Below are 20,074 nucleotides of genomic sequence, written 5' to 3'. Positions count from 1 at the left end.
TGCAATGCTGGCAAAGGAAAAAGCTTGGGAAATAGGCAACAGAAACAAAACCTCAGGCTTGCAGCAAAGCAGTGACAAAACATCCCAGACCCACCTGCACAAACCTCCCCCTTCCCACCCTGCACAGCCTTGGCCCCTGTCCTTCCATGACCCTCCCTGGCCCTGGTGTCAACCCTCAGAGTCGAGGAGTTTGGGGTGGTTTTTGCATCAGAGGCAGCTCTTGGCCTTGGTGTGGACATCTTGACCTCTCAGGAGTGGATGGACCCACCTGGACTTTCACTGGTGCAACACAGGCCGGAATTTTTGCTGGAATTTGATTTTTCCTCCAGGCATCTGGTGGAAGAACATGCAGGACTGGGGATGGGCTGGGGGAAGGCATTCCAGCAAACAAAACACTCTCTGCTGAGGGCCATCCATCCCTTAAATGAACACCCATAGCAGGGATGCTGCCCCGGGGCCTATGGACATTCCTTGGCTATATTTGGTGCTGGATGGAGAATTTGTTGCTTCCCCTTAACCCATCTGTTCCCCTTATTGGCAGGGAGGAGCCAACACCAGAACTGCAGTGTCGCTACTCGGATAAACCCGGTACTTCAGCAGCAATAAATCTCCTCTGTTAAGCTTTTGCTGCCTCCCACCTGTTGGCTGAGAGAAGATCAACTTGACAAAAGTCTTCTGCCAAACTGTATTTTTATCCAGGGCTTCATCACGAATCCAGGTTCCCACAAAAGCCTTTCACGAAACAGAGGGAGGTGTTTGTATCACCACACATCTCAGCTCTGGAATCCCACCTCTCCCAGAGGTTTCCAGTTCCAAATTAGGTGCTTTAATTACATTTTCTGAATTCCCTTAAATCCCCAAAAGCTTCTCATTGCCCCCACCCCACCCTCCTAAAACCTGGGAGGTCCCAAGCAGGGACCCCAGACAGCCAAAATACTCATTGTGAGAAAGGCGACTGAGGGAGCCGGGCTGGGACCAACACGGTTTATTACAGAAAAACACCCCGAGGGATTTCATTAACATGGCAAAAAAAAAAAAAAACCCACACTGGAGGACAATGAAGTGAAACCCAGGGCAACAACACGCAGCAGGAAAGTCCAGTTGTCAGCCAGGACAGCACAAGAGGCACGACTGCACTGGCCCATCCAGGTGGGAGATGTGCCCAGCCCATGGAGCCAGAACCAGGGACCCCATCACACCCCCAGCCCGAGGGGACATGGCAGGTGGGCACACGAGGAAAGCACACAAGCAGCAAGTCCATGTCTGCCAGTTGTAGTGATGGAGGAGATAAAAACACAAGAAGCCACGTGGATAAAAGCAAATAGGGCAGCCACTGCAGGAACGGAAATCCCCACTTGGGAAGGACTCAAGGGGGGAGAAGGGAGGTTTGCCTCACCTGGGGCCCATTTCCTGAGTCTCATGTCTCCCAGTGAGCCCCTAAGCTGCCCTGGCAGCAGGAAGACCCTAAGCACAGTCACTAAAACCCTGCCCTCAGCTCACACCCAGCTCCTTGTGCATCTCAGGGCCCGGAAAGGTAGCAGGAAAGCTGCTGAGATGCAGGGCTGTGCCCCAAAATCACCGTGCATACTTCCCTGGAGCTCACAGCACCTCCAGACAGGGCATCCATCTCCTCCTGCCAGCCCAGCCCTGCCAACACCAACGTTGCCTCTGGATCATCCAACGCATTCCCCACGGCACCCAGTGCAACCACCCACCCCAGTGGCCGTGCTTGCACCCTGTATCCAATCCCACTGGCACCCTGCCCTGCTCCCAAGGGCTGGCTGACAATTCCATCCCCTCCCGTGTGCAAGCTGGGCTTGGCTGGGCTTCCACAGTGCAGATCTTCAGGAAACACCTTGGAGATGTTTACTGGGAGGCCAGGCTGTGCTCCCCTCCCAGCTGCCAAAAAGGTCTCCAAGACCCAGTCCAAGATCCCAAAATCTTGGGTTCGCATCAAAAAGACGAGACCTTTCTATAAACCTGAATGTTAATGGTTGTGTTACCAAGATACTCAACGTCTTTCAAGATTTTTTTCTTTGTTTGTTTGGATTTTAGACCTTCCTCTGAGGTCTTTGTCACCCAGATGTGACAAAGAACAGTCTGTCAAAGAGTTTGGGGGGAAAAAAGTGCAATTTGCTCTTCACTGCTAGAGCAGGATTTAGTGCAATGAGAAAAGTCTGCCAAGCCACTGAAGGCATCACCAGCTTGTTTATATATTCCTCAAAAGTGCAATAACTCAAGCTCCAGCCTCACTCTTTGAGCTGATACTTCCCTGGAAAGAGGCAGAGGCAGACACACACCTTGGGAAACTTCAGCCCATGGAGTTTGTAGAAAACTACAAACTGATAATACTGAGCATCCTTCCTGCTACACTTCCTCCTACACTGTGGGGTGTAGTACAAAAAAAAAAAAAAAAAGGGAAAAAAAAAAACCACAAGGAAGAAATAATCTTTAAATTTTCCTCCTGAGGGTGTCCTCTGGAACAGGGCTTTGAGCAGAAATGTCAGTGTGATTTTCACACTAGTTTCTCTCCAATTGATCTCTCAGCCTGTTTTTTTAATCAGAGATTTGGCTCTCTCACAGCATCACTAGCAGAGGTGCCTATTTTAGGAAACACCAGAGGTTTTAAGAAGCTGAGGAGAAAAAGATTATCAACTCATATGGGCTCAGCCTAGAAAGGGAAAAAAAAAATCCTTTAATTAAAATCCCCAGGCTGAAATTCTCTGCAGATTTACCTAAATGGACTTCAAATGATGTCCCTAATATATCAGGGCCTGCTTTTAACTTAATTCAAGCCCTGGGCATGTGTCTGCAGCCCCTGGATGGCTCAGGGATGAGCTGGGCTTTGGATGCCTCACCAAGATTATTATTTTCAAGTGCTAAATCATGCAAGTGTGAAACCCAAATACAAAAACCTGGGCCAACAATGCATTAGCCCAAAGCTCCAAGCAGGAAACAAGATTTTTTCATTTTAATGTGTAAGTATTTGTTTCTATTTTTCCAAATTTAAGCTGTTCAGATGGCAAAATCTTGCTGAAAGGACAGATATTGAATATTTTCTAGTAGGGAAGCAGAAGCTGAGTCTGGGAAGACACAATACTATGGTTTAATTTTAGTTAAAAGGGACATTCTGTTTCAAAGCTGCAAGAGAGGTTGTTGGGTGCTCCCCACTTTCCAGTTCAGCCTAAACATTTGCCCTGGAAGTCAAAGTCTCTGGGAGTTACCTGGGGTTTTAAATAAAGACCAATAGGTGAAACCTGCCTGGCACAAAGAGTCCACACAAGGTGGATCCATCCTCGAGGGATTTTGCCTGAAGCAAACGCAGAGCGCGCGGACAAACTGGGAAAACGGCTCATGGGATGCCTGGCACAGAGGAGTCCCCAGTCCCACGAGGGACAGGGACACCACCACAGCACCCCAATTAAAAGAGGCGAAAGGAAGCGTTTCATCAGCCCCCTCCTCCCTCCGTGCCCCTGACACGGCTCCTGCTGGGGAATAAACTCACGTTCCCCGGGTCAAACGCTCTCTGCCTTGCAGACCACAACCCCGCTGGGGGTGTGACACACACGGGATGAGGTCCATGCCAGGGGCTGTGGGACCAGCCAGTTCCATTATTTACTGTTGGGGGTTTGCTTCTCCTGCGCCGGCCGCTTGTGCTTCTGGGCGACGCCGTAGGGGACGTGGGCGGCCACGGTGCCCATCTCCTTGGCTCCCTCCACGTGGAACATCTGGTCGTCGAAGAAGATGTGGGGGCGGATCTTCCTCAGCAGAGGCCCCTTGGGAGCCCCGGCCAGGAACAAAGCCTCGTCCGTCTCCAGGCCCCAGCTGCGCAGAGTCTTTAGGGCCCGGGCGCCCGAGCTGGCCGCGCTCCTGGCAGTGACCAGGTACGTGCGGATGGGACACTCCATCCTCAGCCCCTTGGAGTAGAACTTCTTCTGCAGCTTCCCCAGGGCCTCCAGGAAGCCCTTCAGGGGTCCCTGATGAAGCAAGGAGAAAACATCACTTTGCAGACTTCCATGCCATCCTTCTTCCTCCCTAAACGACAGCAGGGGCCCCACCACAGCCATCCCATGGGCCAGCAGCTGCTGACCTACCCCGCCTCACACCCCCATCTCTGCCTTGTTCCCAGAGGTGAGAGCATCCCTGAGGGCTGCCTCCCTCCCAGAGCCTTTTCCTGGCTTCACCCCAGCGCTACCTGTGCCAGAGGCTTGTTCTCGTGAGCCTTTTCGTGCTCAAAGAACATGTCCAAGCCGTGAGCCTTCACGATCTGCTCCGACTCGTCCGAGAAGAGCACGGCGTCCCCGTCAAACGCCACCCGCAGCTGGTTCTCTGACACCTCCAGGTCTCTGCTGGGGCTGAAGATGGTGGCTGCAGCAATCCCTGCAGAGGTAAAGCGTGAGGCAAGAGGTGGCAGTTACCCAAGGATCCGTCCTCGTGGCGCGTCCACTGAGGAGCAGAGCAAAACACGACGGGCTGGAAGCAAACACCGCAAGGAAATGCACCCAGCAGCGCCTGCAGCTTGGCCCCGAGACCTTTTACAGCAAAAACAAATCCCCAGATGACAAACCACCCTTTGCATACGAGAACTAATGAGCAAAAACACCGCCTTTGCCTTGGAAGAGCTGTGGAGCTCGTGGAAAAGCTTATTTCTATGGAAACTAGAGGCTCTTTGGAGCTTCGAAGATGTGGGACAAGGCAAACCTGAATTGCATAGTAACGTAGGGACATGGATATTGGAGCTGTTGCTTCTGGCACCAACCCCCTGAGGGCTCCAGGCTCCCCCCACTTCCCCCCCCCAGGCTGGACCCCAGACTCACCCTCTTCAATGGCCCCACTCACTTTCTCGGCGTCGGAGGAGAGGTAGAGGTTGGTGTGATAGGCCTTGAGGTAACAGATGGGGCTGTTCCCTCCCGTCATGCAGAACCTCTCGATGAACAGATCTGAGGGCAGACAGACCCCGGGGTGAGCCCTGGTGCCCCCCGAACAAGCCTTGACCTGCTGCTCCCCGTGGCATCCCCAGAGCAGGCAGGACTGGGCTAATTTTGGCTCTGCTGCCCAACAGCAGGGCCAGCAGCCAGAGCACCTCAGCACCGGCCAACTCCTGCTCTCAACACCCAGGAAATCTGGGAGAAATGGGCTCAGAGGGTGGTTGGCAGGAGGAGACAGGAGAAAACCTTTCCTTCTCTTGGTACCAAGCAAAGGACGCCTCCCCTCCCCACTTACCATAGTGGTTGATGCTGTTGATCAAGCGAACCCCAACCTGGGCGTGGTTGTTGGTCATGAGGACGATGTCAAAGAGCTCCTCGCTGTCAGGGTAGAGCTCTCTCAGTTGTGTATTCACTGCCTCCAGTGCCTGCAGCACCCCAGGGTGAGGGGGGGGGAGTGTCAGCGAGCCCCAGGCGTGGCCCTGACCCCCCCTCCCACCGAGCAAAACACTCCTGTTCACCAAACCAGGGATCTGGCCCAACCCCAGCTACACCCCGAGCCAAGCCAGAATCAACTGGGAAAAAACAGACTGATTTTGGGGGGGGAAAAACCCACATAGCTGCTCTTCTGTTTTCAAACATGAAAGGTTTCGAGCTTAAGAAATGAGAATAAATTAGCTCTGAGTTACAGATAAGTGTTTTTCAAGAAATCAGCAATAGAATAAGTCTCTCTCCACCAAGTGGATTAGTTTATTCATTGGGAACGGGCAAGAGATTGCTCCAGCGAGCACCCAAAGCTGCACTAAATCCAGAGAAACTGGGGAAGAGACTGGAAAATATTTTTCAAGTTTGAAATGCCTCATTTCAACACGTCAAAATTAGAAATTGGCTGACTCTGCAGCAAGGCTAAACTCAGCCAGTTTACAAGAATAAATAAATTGTAATAATAATAATAGTTTTTTTAAAGTTATGAGAATTCCCTAAAGGGAAACTCTAAATATGATCCAAAGAGATGATTTTTTCAGTTCTTGGGCTCAGTTGCCAAAATCCAGCATTTGCTCAGCCCTGGAAGCAGCAACATCACTTGCCAGGAGGTTTATTTGACCTCTGTTTGCTCTGTGGCTGCATCCCTTCTGCCACACTGCTCGTCTCCATCCCGACCCCATGCAAGCATCCCACAGCACTCCCCTCCCCCCGGAATTTTTGGGTGAGGACCACCGTGCTGATTCACCTTAGGTGGGTGGACGCTCACCTTGACAAAGGGAAAGGCAGCCCCGGGGAGGAAGGGCTCGTTCTCGTGGTCCAGCTGGTATTTCACGTAGGCCTCCACCCCTTGCTCGCTGTAGATCTTCTGCTCCTCCTCCATGCGGAACAGCGCCCGCGAGGACACGGCGATGGTGATGGCGTTCTCCGGCTTGGGCTGTGGGCAGAGGGACAAGCTGGGGAGGCAGCCCCTGCTCCCAGCCCTGCTCCCTGGGCTGGCATCTCTTCACTCCCAGCATGAAGGGCCAGGGGGTGGGTGACACCTCCGTAGTGATTTTGAGGACAAGGGGCAGCTGCAACCCCGATCTCCCGATGCGCCTGACGCGCCGCCCCCACACCTTTGGGATACCTGCGATCCCGCTCCCGAGCATTCCCACTGCAAGCAGGCTCTCAGGTCCAATGGACTGCCCCAGGAGAACCACTCAGCCTCATGCAGAAGGGATTTTTGTGGCTTTTCCCACCCCCCAGCCAGGAAAAAACACTCTGCGGCTCAGCCAGATCCGCATCCCGTGATGCCGTCCAGATGTGACAAACAACCCACGCCAGCTCAGCTCCTAAAAACACTTGATAGAGTTATTGTGGGTGGAAACATGACAAACAGGTGGTGCAGGCAATGATTTATGTGTCATTATTATTAATGTTCGAAGGCTTGATCCAAAATCCACTCAAGTCAACAAGGCACCTCCAGTGGGACTTGGCAGGGAGAGAGGGAACACTGGGAAAGTCAATCTCATCTTGACCCCCACCCGATGTCCCTCTCCCCTTAGAGGGCAGGGAGGTGTTAATCCCCATCAGTCACTTGCAAGCACAAAAATAAGTTAATTACTGGTGGCCAATGAGGAATGCTCACTGCCAGGACAGCAAATCCTACAGAGGGACAGTGGCACAGGGAACCCTGTCCCCAGCAGAGCCTGCAGCGAGTCCAGGGAGCAGGACAGGCCTCGGGGGCTCCCTGGGAGCTCAGGGATGCATCTCTGCAGGAAGCCTGTGAAATCCAGGTGTCAGCACTGCAGAAACCACTCCTCTGTGATCTCCAGGATCCTCTATGGCATTACCCCGTGAGTAATCCTCTGGCAATGCCGTTTGCCCAGGGGGTGGAGGGTGCCTCTGCCAGCTGCTCCACACACCCAGGTGCTCCAAAGTTCAAGCTCCCACCCTGCCTAGGGCTGAGCTTTACAGGAACAGCAGCCTGGCAAGGACAGGTACCCCATCCACACTGGGGATTCACTCCCCGCAGGGCTGGGCTTGCCCTGGGACTCGCTCTGCCCCCAGCCCGGCATGGAGACACACCCAGGAATGAGTCACTGGGAGCCTCCATCCCATTCCCAGCACCAAACACCCCTGTAAGCAGTGCCCAAGGCCAGCCCTGCAGCACAGTCAGTCCCCTCTCCAAGGCTGCATCAGTCCCCAAATTCCCAAAATCCCCAGCCAAGCAATTCAGCAGCAGGTGATCAGGATGAGACACAGATTAGGTCAGGCTGAGAACATCACTACAGCCACAGGGATCCCTTTCCTGCAGCATTTGCAAAGAAACATGATCCCATTTGGAAGTGGCTCCTTAAGGAAAGCAAGGGAACAACCCCCAGGACATGCAGGATCACCCAGGTCCACGCAGGAGCTGATCCATGGCATCAGCATTGCTCCAAGTGAACCAGGGCCAGGTCTCCAATTATGTTCAGCTCCCCAAGGGGTGTCAGCTATTAACTGGTTACAGGCCAAGTCTTGGCACTTCAACTCATTAATTAATAACTCTGGTGACATGGGCCATTTATTAGCTGAAAATATTAATAACTACTAAAGGTCTTGGGACATCCGGCCATTAGCTGGAGTCCTGCCTCTCCATCCTTCTCCTGACTCCCTGCAGTGCTGGGTCTGTAGGAAAGCTGCCAGGTGTTTGCTCCCTGATCCTGGTCCCCGACGGACCACAGGGCAAAGCATCTTCCAGAACCAGCCCTGAAGGAAGATCCCTGGGAGAGAAAACAGGTCAGCAGCCCACACGTAACAGCACGGAGACAAAGAAGGGGGCCAGAAGGATGTTTGGGGCCACAAGCCAAGTGGGGTGCCCAGAGGGAATTTCCATCTCTGTCTCCACACACACACACACACCTTGCACCCTGAGGGGACACCTTGCACAACAGCAACAGGCTGCTCAAGGTCCCTTCCCCGCCACTTAAAGTCACCAGCCTCCAGGAGGTTAATTTAAGAGGTAATAAACACAGCAATAAAAATAACCATAAGCTTGGGGCCTGACTCTGCCCCAGCGTGGGCTGCTGGAGCCCCAGGTGCCCGCGGGCAGGAAGCTTGGCCCTTGGGAATGGGACCTGCCGGATCCTGTCGGCTCCTGCCAAGGAAGATTTGCACCTTTGGAGCACTTCAGGCAGGAAAGTCTCACCCGGGTGCTAACGCAGCTCCCAGCTCCGGCTGGGCTGGAACAGCCCTGCTGTTCTCTGGGAAATGCTGACATTTAAAAAATAAGGCAATTCTGCTCTGCGAGGAGGGATCTGCATTTTGACATTTCTTTGAAGTGGAGGTTTCATTTGGAAGCGTTCCCTCCTCAAGGTTGTTTGGATGCTTCTCCATCCCTACTAGCACTGCAGATGGCCATTACAACATTCAGAAATGGGCTTTAGAAAGCCTCAGTGCTCCAGGAACCACGGCACCTCAAATCCCCCATCAGAGTGCTGCAACAACCCAACAAATGCCACTTTTCCCCAAAACATGTGATGTTTCAAGGTAAACACCCTCCTTTTTTTAACAGGAAGCACGTGCACGGGAGGGCTCCTGCTCACAGGCCTGGTTGGGGTGTATTTAGACTCACAGCCCCCATCCCAACACAGCCTCCTGCTCCTGGTGCCCCAGCCCCTGGGGGTTTGGGAACTCTGAATCACAAACCCTGTTTTCCCCTCGGAGCAACATCCAAGGTCAGCCAAGGTCAGTTAAAGCTCATCATCCAACACAAGCCCGGGCTCTGCTCAGCCGAATCCAACTGAATTTGCTACCTGGAGATTCATGGTGAGCTCTTCTCCCTTCCCATGGGAAGGTCAGATCCAGCCCCATCCTGAACACTGAGCAAGAGATTAATGATGTGTTTAAGAGAAGTATGAGCAGAGCAGCATGGGGGAAGGTCCCATCCTAATCCTGGGTCCCTCTCTGTGGTCAGGCAAACAGGAGGGATGACCAGGGACATGTCCTGACAGCCCAGTCCTCTGAAGAGGGACATCAGCCCTTGGCACAGCTCCAGGTGATCCACAAAGTCCAAGCCCATCTCAGAAGCATAAGTGACCTTTCCAACATGCTCCAGATCCATCAAGTGCAAAACCCATCACAGACCCAAACCCCCAATTTGGGGGCAAAGATGTATTTCAGGAGTGACTGGAAACAGCCCATTTCCCTCTGCAGACCCAACAGCTGGCGGCCTTTAAATAGCTCTTCTAATCAGATGTAAATCCTAAGCAGCCCCCCAAGGATTAGAGGCAGACATTTGGAAATCCCACAGGCTCCCAGGATGAGCAACGGGACTGTGTCCTCCCACCCACAAGAGCCACAGGTGCCCACAGTGGCACCAACACCAGCAGATCCACTGTCACCCCTGGAGGCCACCACTGGCAGGAGCCACAGTGGGGACCCTGTTCTGCCCCCCCTCGATCCCTGCCTGGGGCTGAATCTGCTGGACCCAGCTGGATCCTAAAATCCTGGAAGAATCCTGCCAGCTCTGGGCACTTCCCTGGATGCTGCAGAAGACCAAATTCAGCATTTGGAGGTGGATTTTGGAGTGAAATATGGTCACAGAAAGGGGAAGAAGAAAGGCTTGCTCCAGGATCAAGCATCACCCCCACTCCAGCTACAGCATCCCAAAAATCAGGCACCCTGGTGAGCCGGATGGGACCCCAAGGGTGCAGGGGACAAGCAGGGTGCTCAGAGGAAGGGAGCCAGAAGAAGGTCAGCTCCCATTAACCCCACTCGGCGTCACCAGAGAGGCTGGGGGACATTTTCAGCATTGCTGAGGAGTGACAAATCCCTTCGCTGACCTCCCCAGCTGGCAGGAGCGAGGCTGGAGCAGCCACAGGAGCCGGAGCATGGGAAGAGCGGAGACCCCTGCAAAGTGGGAATGCCCTGTTAACCAACCCATTTCCCAGCCAGGAATGGGCTCCCCAAAATCCCCCTGCCTCCTGCCACCTCACAGCCCACGTCCAGGAGGGAGCAGCCCCCACAGCTCACACCTGCTCTCCCACAGGTACCCGCTCCTGTTCCACCAAGAGGACAGACAGACCTGGCACCTCCAAGGGCACAGACTGACAACTCCATTTCCCGCGTGCACGAGGGAGCCCTGGGCACTCTGAGCCCCCTGCTCGGGATCAGATTAAAGTTCAGGGCAATGGCTGGGATGGTTTTGAGTTTTCCCAGAGCATTATTTACGCTGCAGAAAAGAACTCTGCAGCCATCCATCACAGGGCTGGCAGCTGCCTGGCAGGGCAGGGCAGGGCACCCCAGCTCTGTGTGAGGGCCCCCAGCCTGCCCCAACAGAGGGGCACGGGGCTGGGCATCATCCCCAGCCCCACACAGGGGGATGGCACAGCCTGACTTCAGGATCTGGGTGCCTGGATCTTGGCCCTGCCGCTGGTTTGCTGTGCGAGCAAAGCCCATCCCTGCCCTGACAGCGCAGACGGGGGCACTGGTCACTGAGCTGCCTGCAAGGAGAGGAGGAGCCTGGGCTGACATCCACACAGGCTGAGAGCATGGCATGAAAGACAACCAGCTGCATCCTGCCACCAAGCCAGGCTGTCCCTCTTCCTCTGGGAAGGGCACAGCAATGCCAGCTGGCAGCGGGTCCATGACAGGGGGCTGCAGCCGGGTCCCCAGCGGGGAAAGCGCAGGGGCTGCTCCAAGCTGGGGTCTGCAGAGCGAGAGCTTGGCTGTCTCCCCTCGTGGAGAGGTCACACACAGCTATCCCGAGGTACGGCAGCACTTCCAGGCGCTCCCATGTTTAAACCCGGCAGGCTCAGCCCTGGTTAGATAACGGAGGCTTTCCCTGTAATCTCCCAGAGCAGGCGAGCCTGGCAGGGGCAGCTACACCCCTGTGACACCCCACTGCTCTGGGCAGGGATTCAGCGCCCGGGCTGTCCCCTTGCTCCTGCACTGCCACCCCTCCTGTCCCTGGCAGGGCCTCTCGCCTTGGCGCAGGGGACGGGGAGCTCATGGGACACGGAGCCACTCTGCAAGGACACCTCAGCCCAGGAGGGACCCGGCAACACCACAGGGACCCACAGGAACCCAGAGACAACCAAGCGTAACCCAGAGATGCCAAGGAGGAGTGGGGGCATCTGGAGAGACCCCGGGACCTGGACAGAGACCGGGTGTCAAAGAAAAACCAGAGACACCCGAGGGGGGGACGCCAGAGTGTGTGGAGGAGATGGGGATGGGACACCCAGAGACACCCGGGGGGTTCCACGGGGGAATCCAGAGAAGATGAGGCACCCAGGAGGACCACAGAGAACCCGTAGAAGATGGGGCCCCTGGAGTGACCCGGGGGCACCCGGAGGAGATGGGGCACGCGGTTTGGAGGGGGGCATCCAGAGGGGTTGCGTCCCCCCGGGGGCAGGGAGCGCAGCGCGGCTGGGCACCTCGGGGGCTCTCACCGATTTTGGCTTCTTCTTGGGGGCGAGGTTGTCGTAGAAAGCCTTGGCTTCATCCCAGGGCCGGCCCGGCGCCCCGGCGGGGCCCGGCGGCTCCATAGCGCGGCGGCTCCGGGGCACCGGCGGCTCCGGCGCGGCGGCGGCTCCGCCAGTCCCGGGAGCTCCCGGAGCCGGGGCCGGCCCGGCGGAACGCGCTTTATAAGGCATCCCATGAAGCTCCGGGGTTTCAGTCCACCGGGACACGGATTAACCTCTTCGGGACCGAGCGCTCCTCGCCGCCGCCGCCTCCCCTCCGCCCGGTAATACCGGGGTGCTGCGGGGAGCTGAGCCGGGAGCCCTCGTTCCGAAGCAGAGAGAGCCCCCGGGAGCGAGGGGAGGGGGCTGGGGACAAAGGTGACATCAGCGGAGCCCCCCGGGAGGACACGGAAAGGGATGTGATGGGGCACCCACGGTAGACACCACCTCCTGCTCGTGCCAAGGGTTTGGTCACCCTTGGAGAGGACAGGGTGGCACCGATGCCAGGGCAGCGGGAAGGGCACGAGGGTGGTCAGTGCTGGGAGCTGGAGCAGCCACGATGGTGGCAGCACAGTAGGACAAAGGTGTGGTGGGGCCCTGCTCCGTGCCAGGGTTACCTGTGCCATGCACTAGTTAATGGAATGAGCACAGGTGTTAATTAAGGCTCTCCACTCCCAGGAGTGCTGGTGGGATTAAGTCCAGACACAAAACAGCACATACAGCCCAGCATTCAGCCCAGACTAAAACCTACACCGTGATCAGCAGAGCCCCAGAAGCCCTTGGGGAGCAGGGAGTGTACCCAGAGACCAAAACCCATCAGCCAGGAAAGGGCAAGTGATGGAGGATCCCACCTTGTCTCACCTGGAACAGGGCAGCATGTGGGAGAAGGTCACAGAGCCCCAGGAGAGAGGCCACCAGCAGGTTTTTTTACCCAAAGCTCTGTGCCACAGCTAAAGAAAAACACTCCCTGTGGACTTTGATGTAAAGCCTCAGAGACCCCATATCCCTGTCCATGGGATCGATCCAACACCACCTCACTCGCACTGAGGTTCAACCAGGAGAGCAGAGCCAGCTGGGTGCTGGTGACTAGGGCTGGCTCCAGGGATCCCAAACCCTTTGGGTGTTTGATACCATTTCAGCCTCAAAGACTTCCTTTCCCCAGGGCCATTACAGGTCCCTCCTGGGAAACACCTGAACTTCCTCTGTGGTGGCCCCAAGGGAAGCAGGAGCTTGGAGAGCCCCGGGATCACTGAGGCTATTCTTGGAGTCCCCTCTTCAAGCTTTTGAGTTGCTGCCTTTTCAGGCAGCAGCCCTGGCATGTCCCCAGGCCCCCACACAGCGGGACCCGCCCTGTCCCTCCTTCCCCAGCACTGCTGAGCTGCAAACACACACACACACCCTTCTGGAAAGCACAGCAGCCAAACCCAGGGTGCAGAGCTCTCCCCTCAGCAGCACTCCTAAAAATACACACCCTGCTTTGGCCTTGGCATCCTCCCATCTCTGTGCTCAGGTGCTGGCTGCTGCAGGACAGACCAGGTGATTTGCAGCATCCAGGTGGGTGGGAGTCAGCACTGCTGCCCAGGAGCCAGCCCTGCCTGATTGATTGGAGAAGGATTAAAATTTGGTGAGAGCTCCTTAGCAACAGTCACTATCTGTGCAGGCTGCTGATGGAGAGGAAGGGCCAGAGGAAACTATGCACAGGGAAGATGAGGGTGGAGAAAAGGACAAAGATACTATGATAGCAGATCCTAGTTGCTTATGGTGCTGGGATGGAGCCCAGGACAAAGCCACCAGGTCCTCTGGCCATGCCCAGCCCTGAGAGAAGGTCTTGATTGACAAATGAAACTCATTTCTAGCACAGCCCAGGGATGCCTGGTCCTACCCACCCCAAAAGTAGCATTGCCTTCCCCAGAGCTACCTGCACGACTGAAGAGTTTCACTTGCACACATCTTCAAGGCTCCCCAGGCTGAGCCCCACTGTGCTGTCCCCAAGGGCTTTCTCCATCCCTTGGAGTGTCACAGGCCCAATGGAGACCCCTAAATGATGCTCAGGAGTGCAGTGTTGTCACCTCACTCTCCCCACAGCTGCAGTGGCTGCTCCCCAATAAGCCATTTGGGGGGAACACCATACACAGGGGACAGTTTATTTTTCCATTAAAAAAATAGATAACAACTTCACCATCTTCTAAGAGATACTACAGTCATCAACACCACAACGTGCAGACTAAACACCGACCCGTGACAATATTCCTGGCCTGGGACAGGTGGGATGGATGCAGCAGGCTGGGATGGGTAAGGAAGGGGGCAGGCATGTTTCTTGTGGCCTCAGAGCTTTGCCAGGAGGCTCAGCAGGTGTAGGACCCATCCACACCTCTCCACAGCCTCAGTCCCTACAGTAGCACCACACACCAGGATCAGCACCTCACATAATCATAGAATCAGCTGGGTTGGAAAGGACCTCTGAGATCATCAAATCCAACCCTTGATCCAACCCTGCCATGGTTCCCAGCCCATGGCACTGATGCTACATCCAGTCTCATGCTAAAAACCTCCAGGGATGGAGAATCCACCACTTCCCTGGGCAGTCCATTCCAGTGCCTGATTACCCTCTCTGTAAAGAATTTCTTCCTAATATCTAACCTAAACCTCCCCTGGCAGAGCTTAAGACCATGCCCTCTTGTCTTACTGATAGTTGCCTGGGAGAAGAGACCAACCCCCACCTGGCTACAACCAGGTTTAGGTTGGATGTGATTCTAAAGCAGCAGGGATGTGGGAACAGTTAGACCCGGGGAGCCAGGAACCTTGTCACTGGCTGCAGGGAATCCAGCTCCAGGATGGGATAAGGTTGATTTGGGGTAACCTCAAGCTGACAATACCCAGAGCAGGCTCTACCCTTCGAGAGTATGGAATGTGAGCTGTGAAGGATACAGGTGGAGGGATGGAGGGAGCAGGATGGGCAGTAGGAGGGATGGAGTGTGGCTGATGCCTGGGGCCAAGCAGGCACAGAGGGGCTCAGCAAAAAATGGGCATTGAAACCACCACAGGGAGCAGAGGTTGGCTGCAGCCAGTCCAGTACTGAGCCCCAGGGCTCTATTTCTGCATGTCACACTGCAGGAGGAGGACGATGGAGGGGTCACTCTTTGCAGCCTCCTTGAACTCCTCCAGGGAGATCTGGTCGTCCTTGTCCTTGTCCATCTTTGTGAAGATCTTGTCCACACGCTGCTGGGGTGTCAGCCCATCTTGGTTCATCCTCATCATGATCACAGTCCCCACCATCCTGTAAATGGCCTGGAGAAAGAAGAGAAGCAAAGTACCAGAGTGGGAATGCTGGGTGGGCAGAATGTCCCAGGACAAGGCAGGGGGCACAGGATTTCTGCTCTGTTGGGACTGAATTCTCTGCAGCTGCACAGGTGCCATCTGGTGCACACTGGCTACCTTTTGGACAAGGCTCTGGGTAGGAAAACTCATTCTTTGGTGTGAAAAGGGACCCAAGAGCTGCGAAAAGCCTGGAAAAAGCAAGCTACCCCTGTGGATTTTAAGCACTGGTACCTCAATGATCTCCAGCATCTCTAAGCGTGTGATCTTCCCGTCCCCATCCAGGTCATACATCTCAAAGGCCCAGTTGAGCTTCTGCTCAAAGGTGCCCCTGGAGGTGACAGACAGGGCACAGATGAACTCCCTGAAGTCGATGGTCCCATCCCCGTTCTTGTCGAAGGTGCGGAAAGCGTGCTGGGCAAACTTGGAGGCGTCTCCGTAGGGGAAAAACTGCGGGAAGGAGAGAAGAGAGATTGAAATGAGGAGGGGGAGCTCAGCACAGAGGCTGCACCTGAAGCAGAACCCTTGCCCAGCAGGAGCCGAGTGCTCCAGCCCCACAGGCAGCACTTGGACCCCCGGCTGGAGCCCCCACCTTGATGTAGAGCTGCTGGAACTCCTCCAGGTTGAGGATGCCGGTGGGACAGTCCTTGAGGAAGCCCTTGTACCACTGCTTCAGCTCCTGCTCGCTGAACTCCGTGCTCCTCACCAGGTCATCCAGCATCTCCGGGGCCAGCTTGCTGCTGTGCTTGCCCATGGCTGCCCCTGGGAGGGAAAACACACGGCTCCTACACACCAGGCATGGAGAGGGATGGTCCTCCCAGGTGCTCCTCCACCCTGGCAGCTGGCTGATCCCACATCCCTCTTCCCCATGCTAAAGCTGATTCACCTGGATGATGGGTGTCCATGCAGGACAGTGACTGTGGCACTGGGAGCATGCTTGGCTGTGGCCTTTGCTGCTGGAGATGTGCAGGAGCTGGCCCTGGGGCAGCCCCCCAGTGCACCCAGCAGCATCACCTCCAGCCCCCCGTCTCCTCGGCCGCCTTTTGCCTGCAGAAAACCACTCAGAAAGCAACAGAAGATCCAGAATTCTTCCCATGGTCTTTACCAGGCCGTGGTCATAGAATCCTAGAATGGTTTGGGTTTGAAGGGACCTCAAAGATCACCTAGTTCCACTTCACTTGACCCTCTCCAAGGACGGGACAGTGAAGAGTCTGCTGTTAAAGCACATAAAATCCTCACTGGTACCATGGGACTCGCAGCATCCAGCTGGTCACAGTGACACCCAACCTGCTCCTGGCCAGCCCTTGGTGAGGATGGGGTCTGGGCAGGCCTCCACTCCTGTGCCACAGGACTGCCAGCAGCACGGAGCACTGGGAGCCCCTGGCTGCGTGGGCAGGACGTGGATCTGCTCTGATACACGCCGTGCCCGCTCCCACGCAGCCTTGGCTGCCAGCGCCGCTCAGCCTGAGCAGCAGATGGTTTGCTGAGAGCTCCTGGAGCTTCTCTCTCCATGGAGAAAGTTGAGTAGAAGTTCACCTGGAGCCCAACCAAGCACTGTCTTCCTTCTGAGTGTCTGATGTCCTGGCCGTGTGGGCTTGGGGGGATGTGGGGTTACCCTGGGATGGGCACAGGCCTCCCCCTGCAGTGAAGAGGGGCTCCTCTTTCTCCCAGCCAGCCCTGTTCCCAGCTAATTTCTCAGGCAGTGCCTTCTTCCTGCCCCATCATCCCACCAGCATCTGTCACTGTCTGCCACAGCAACACTCAACCCAGCACCCCTCGGCAGCCGGAGCTGAGGGAAGGTCCAGACTCCCACAGAGCACAACACTTCCCCAGCAATCCCAGCTCGGCTGGGGGGCTGCATGAGCCCTCCCAGCACCACAGTCCAGTTCTAAGCTGCTGGGACCAATTCTGTACCCTGGCCATCCCCTCCCTGATCCATACCCACGGCCTCCCACATCTCCCACCAGTCACACTGGCAGGAGGAGGCAGCATCTCACCACACCTTATCCTGCAAGTGAAGCCCTCAAATTGACCAGGATTCAAGAGCAGCATCCTTTGGTTCGCAGTCCTCCATTCCCTTTTCCAAGCTGTGCCCAGTCATGCCAGGGCAGGGGACAGCAGCCAGAAGGGCCACCACACACTTGGCACAAACCACTCACCCCAAAGCACCAACATCGTCACTGACCAGTGGCTGCTGGTCCCAAAACAGGACAGAGGGGGATTACTACAGGTGTCTCCGAGAAGGGCTGCACCCTGGGCAGCACAGAGCAGCACCCCTGGACTGGCACCCTAAGGAGTAGGGAAGGGCTCAGCTCTCGGCCCCGGAGGATGGATGGGGACGCGGGGGTGCTCTGCCCACCCGGAGAGGAGGCGGCTCCGGGGCACCAGCCCCGACAGCCGCTGGAACCGGCTCCCGGGAGCAGCGCAGCTCCCGGCACCTGCCCCGACGGCAGCTCCGCACCGGGGAACGGGGTCCCAGCCCCGGCTCTGGCCCCGACGGCCCTTACCTGTCGTGCGGCGCGGGCAGGTGGCGGCTCGGCGGGGCGCGGAGCCGGTGCCGGAGGGGCCGCGGTCCAGCCGCCGGCTCAGCCCCCGCCGCTCCCGCCCCTCTTGTAGCCTCAGGCCGCCCGCCCTCCCCGGCGGCAGCGTTCTTGCATTGGCTGGGAGCGCTGTCAATCAACCGGGAGGGGCCGCGGGGTGGGGGGGCCGAGGTGGGATAATGGGGGGGTACCGGGATGCTGGGAGGGGAAATGGTACTGGGATGCTGGGAGATGCTGGGAGCAGGATGCAGGAGGGATGCCGGCAGTGGGATGCTGAGGGGATGCTGGGACCGGGATGTAGGGAGGATGCTGGCAGTGGGATGTGGGGGGATGCTGGCAGGGGGATGCCAGCGGATGCTGGCACCCAGTACACGGCCCCATGCTGCCTGCACTGGGGACACACGAGTGGCTTCTCGGTTGGCAGAGCCGCAGTTGAAGCACAGAGGGGAAAGGGACAAGAAAACCACTCTGATCTTCAGAACCAAACGCAGAATGTTTCCATGGAGATAGCTGAGTGCTTCTCCCGGTGACCTTGGCATCCTGCTGTGATCCCAGTGCCACCTGGGCCTGTCCACAGCTGTCCCTCTGCAGCTGGTGGCCACTGAACCCAGATGAAGTCTCCAGCCAGCCAGGACTGGTCCCCATCCCGTCCCCAAAGGGCTGTGGGGTGCCATGGGGTGCTCAGCTCTTCTCCATGGCACGTGCTCTCAGGTGCACCCACCTTTGCTGCAGAGGTGGCTGCATGAAGGAGCAGAAACTGTCCCAGCTGGAGGCAAGACAGGGCCGGGTTACAAAAAAACCAAATATTTTCAGCTGTGTATGAGTAGTGGGGCTGCAGGACTCCATACTCCCCACACCCTGAGGGCAGAAGGGCTGGACCCCCATGGCTGGACGTGACATCCCTGCACCGTGCCTGTGCCCAGGGTTGGACCTCACCTGGAATGGGGTGATTCAACCTCATGGGTTTTGTGTCACCCCCACAGACTCTGCTGGGCTCTGGGGCTCTGGGCACACGGCTCTGTGAGGCCCCAAAGCCTCTCCGTGAGCCTCCCCAAGAGCTCAGGGGAACGAGCCCCCCCAGACCCGCTGCCAGTTCTTAGATGCTGAAGTCGAGGAGACATCAATTAGAGCAGCTCTGCAAACCACCCGCGCTCGGGGTGCGCAGGGGGACTGAAAAATTAATGAGGGCTTAATTGAAGCAGCACGGCTGCCAGGGCTGAGACCAGCCCAGCTCAGCTCATGGGATAGGGCTGCCAAGGGGACATGGGATGCCTGCAAGAGGCAGGGGAGCACCAGGTGACAGGGATACCCTGGGGATGGGGGTAAGGATGACTGTGGGGTACTGGAGTGCCCCAATTTTTGGGGCTGTGACACCATGAGTCGTGGTGCTGGGGAACTGCCTGGGCACGTGGGGGGCTGGACACACTGGTGGCCCTGATCACAGCATCCAGGTGAGCCCCAAAACCTAACTGGGGTGACCCAAACCCTAACTGGAATGTTGGCCCTGGGATTGCAGAGTGGACAACAGGGTGTTTGGGGGGGACAGTGGCTCTGCAGGCAGCTCTGGCTCTGTGACAGCCCTTTGCTCCCCACTCCCGCAGCAGTACCCCCCAGCTCCCTGCCTCGAGTTCCCCGGGGTGCAGAGCTGCCAGGGCCCTGCCCGTTCCTAAAAACCTCCTTATCCAGCCACTCCGTGGAATGCAAAGGGCTGCAGCTTCCCCCAGCGGCTACGGGCTGCACCAGCACGGCCCGGGGGGCTGTGCCCGATGGGGAGGGGCTGTGGGGCAGCTGCCTGGGGCTGCTGCAGCCGGATCAGCCCCCCCAGACTGCTGGGAGCTGCATATCCCAGACTTCCAACAGCCCTCGTCCCGCTGCACTGCCAGGTCAGCTGGCTGTGACACCAGCAGTGCTCGGGGCACTGGTGGCTCAGCCAGCCCATCTGTGACCTCCCAGTGCTCTGCTCCTGTCAGTGTCACCAGCACACGGTGCTGGGCAGGATCCGTCACTCTGAGCTGGGTAGGGATGGGGACAGGGATGGGGACAGGGATGGACACTGTCCCTTGAGGCCAGTGCATGATGGTCACAGCCAGTACCACCCCACAACCCACCCACTCCCATTTTTCAGTGACACCCTGGGCAGCAGCCACACAGCCAGGGCCAAAATCAGAGTTTCTCACTTGTTTCTTCTGCTGCTCCTTCCCTTCGAGCCAAGTTTCCTCACCAGTAGCCTCAGCCTTTCCCTGGTCCCTCACCATCCCCGGCTCAGGTCCCTTCCCTGCCCGCTGCACCCCAGGGCTGAGCCTTGGTGCCAAGTGCCTTGGGGCTGGAGGGTGGGCACCCATCCCTGCTTTGCTGCACAGAAATGCCCAAGTAAAGGAGCAAG

The 20,074-nt window shown here is 56.8% G+C and overlaps 2 protein-coding genes across 2 annotated transcripts; both read right to left on the bottom strand.

Moving 5' to 3' along the window:
- Nucleotides 1-970: 970 nt before the first annotated feature.
- Nucleotides 971-11,958, bottom strand: NT5C1A (5'-nucleotidase, cytosolic IA). Its single transcript, XM_032710021.1, has 6 exons — nucleotides 11,825-11,958; nucleotides 6,178-6,345; nucleotides 5,224-5,353; nucleotides 4,818-4,940; nucleotides 4,196-4,380; nucleotides 971-3,977 (listed from the first exon to the last, which is right to left on the bottom strand). The coding sequence occupies exons 1-6, from the start codon at nucleotides 11,918-11,920 to the stop codon at nucleotides 3,612-3,614; spliced, it is 1,068 nt and encodes a 355-aa protein (XP_032565912.1). The 5' UTR covers nucleotides 11,921-11,958; the 3' UTR covers nucleotides 971-3,611.
- Nucleotides 11,959-13,964: 2,006 nt separating this feature from the next.
- On the bottom strand, nucleotides 13,965-17,739 carry HPCAL4 (hippocalcin like 4). Its single transcript, XM_032709995.1, has 4 exons — nucleotides 17,659-17,739; nucleotides 15,744-15,913; nucleotides 15,386-15,601; nucleotides 13,965-15,124 (listed from the first exon to the last, which is right to left on the bottom strand). The coding sequence occupies exons 2-4, from the start codon at nucleotides 15,903-15,905 to the stop codon at nucleotides 14,927-14,929; spliced, it is 576 nt and encodes a 191-aa protein (XP_032565886.1). The 5' UTR covers nucleotides 15,906-15,913; nucleotides 17,659-17,739; the 3' UTR covers nucleotides 13,965-14,926.
- Between the last annotated feature and the right edge of the window lie 2,335 nt (nucleotides 17,740-20,074).

The sequence above is a fragment of the Chiroxiphia lanceolata genome, chromosome 24 (genome assembly GCF_009829145.1).
Source record: "Chiroxiphia lanceolata isolate bChiLan1 chromosome 24, bChiLan1.pri, whole genome shotgun sequence".
NCBI classification, from domain to species: Eukaryota; Metazoa; Chordata; class Aves; order Passeriformes; family Pipridae; genus Chiroxiphia; species Chiroxiphia lanceolata.
Note: the sequence above shows the minus strand (reverse complement) of the source record. Positions and strands in the feature narration are given on the sequence as shown.

Coding starts and splice junctions, on each gene's coding strand:
- NT5C1A (XM_032710021.1), bottom strand. CDS start 11,920: ATGGAGCCGCCGGGCCCCGCCGGGGCGCCGGGCCGGCCCTGGGATGAA. Junction 6,346..11,824: donor CCAAGAAGAAGCCAAAATCG/GTGAGAGCCCCC, acceptor CTCTGCCCACAG/CCCAAGCCGGAGAACGCCAT. Junction 5,354..6,177: donor CTGCCTTTCCCTTTGTCAAG/GTGAGCGTCCAC, acceptor GGGGTGCTGCAG/GCACTGGAGGCAGTGAATAC.
- HPCAL4 (XM_032709995.1), bottom strand. CDS start 15,905: ATGGGCAAGCACAGCAGCAAGCTGGCCCCGGAGATGCTGGATGACCTG. Junction 15,602..15,743: donor TCCAGCAGCTCTACATCAAG/GTGGGGGCTCCA, acceptor TCCTTCCCGCAG/TTTTTCCCCTACGGAGACGC. Junction 15,125..15,385: donor AGATGCTGGAGATCATTGAG/GTACCAGTGCTT, acceptor TTCTTTCTCCAG/GCCATTTACAGGATGGTGGG.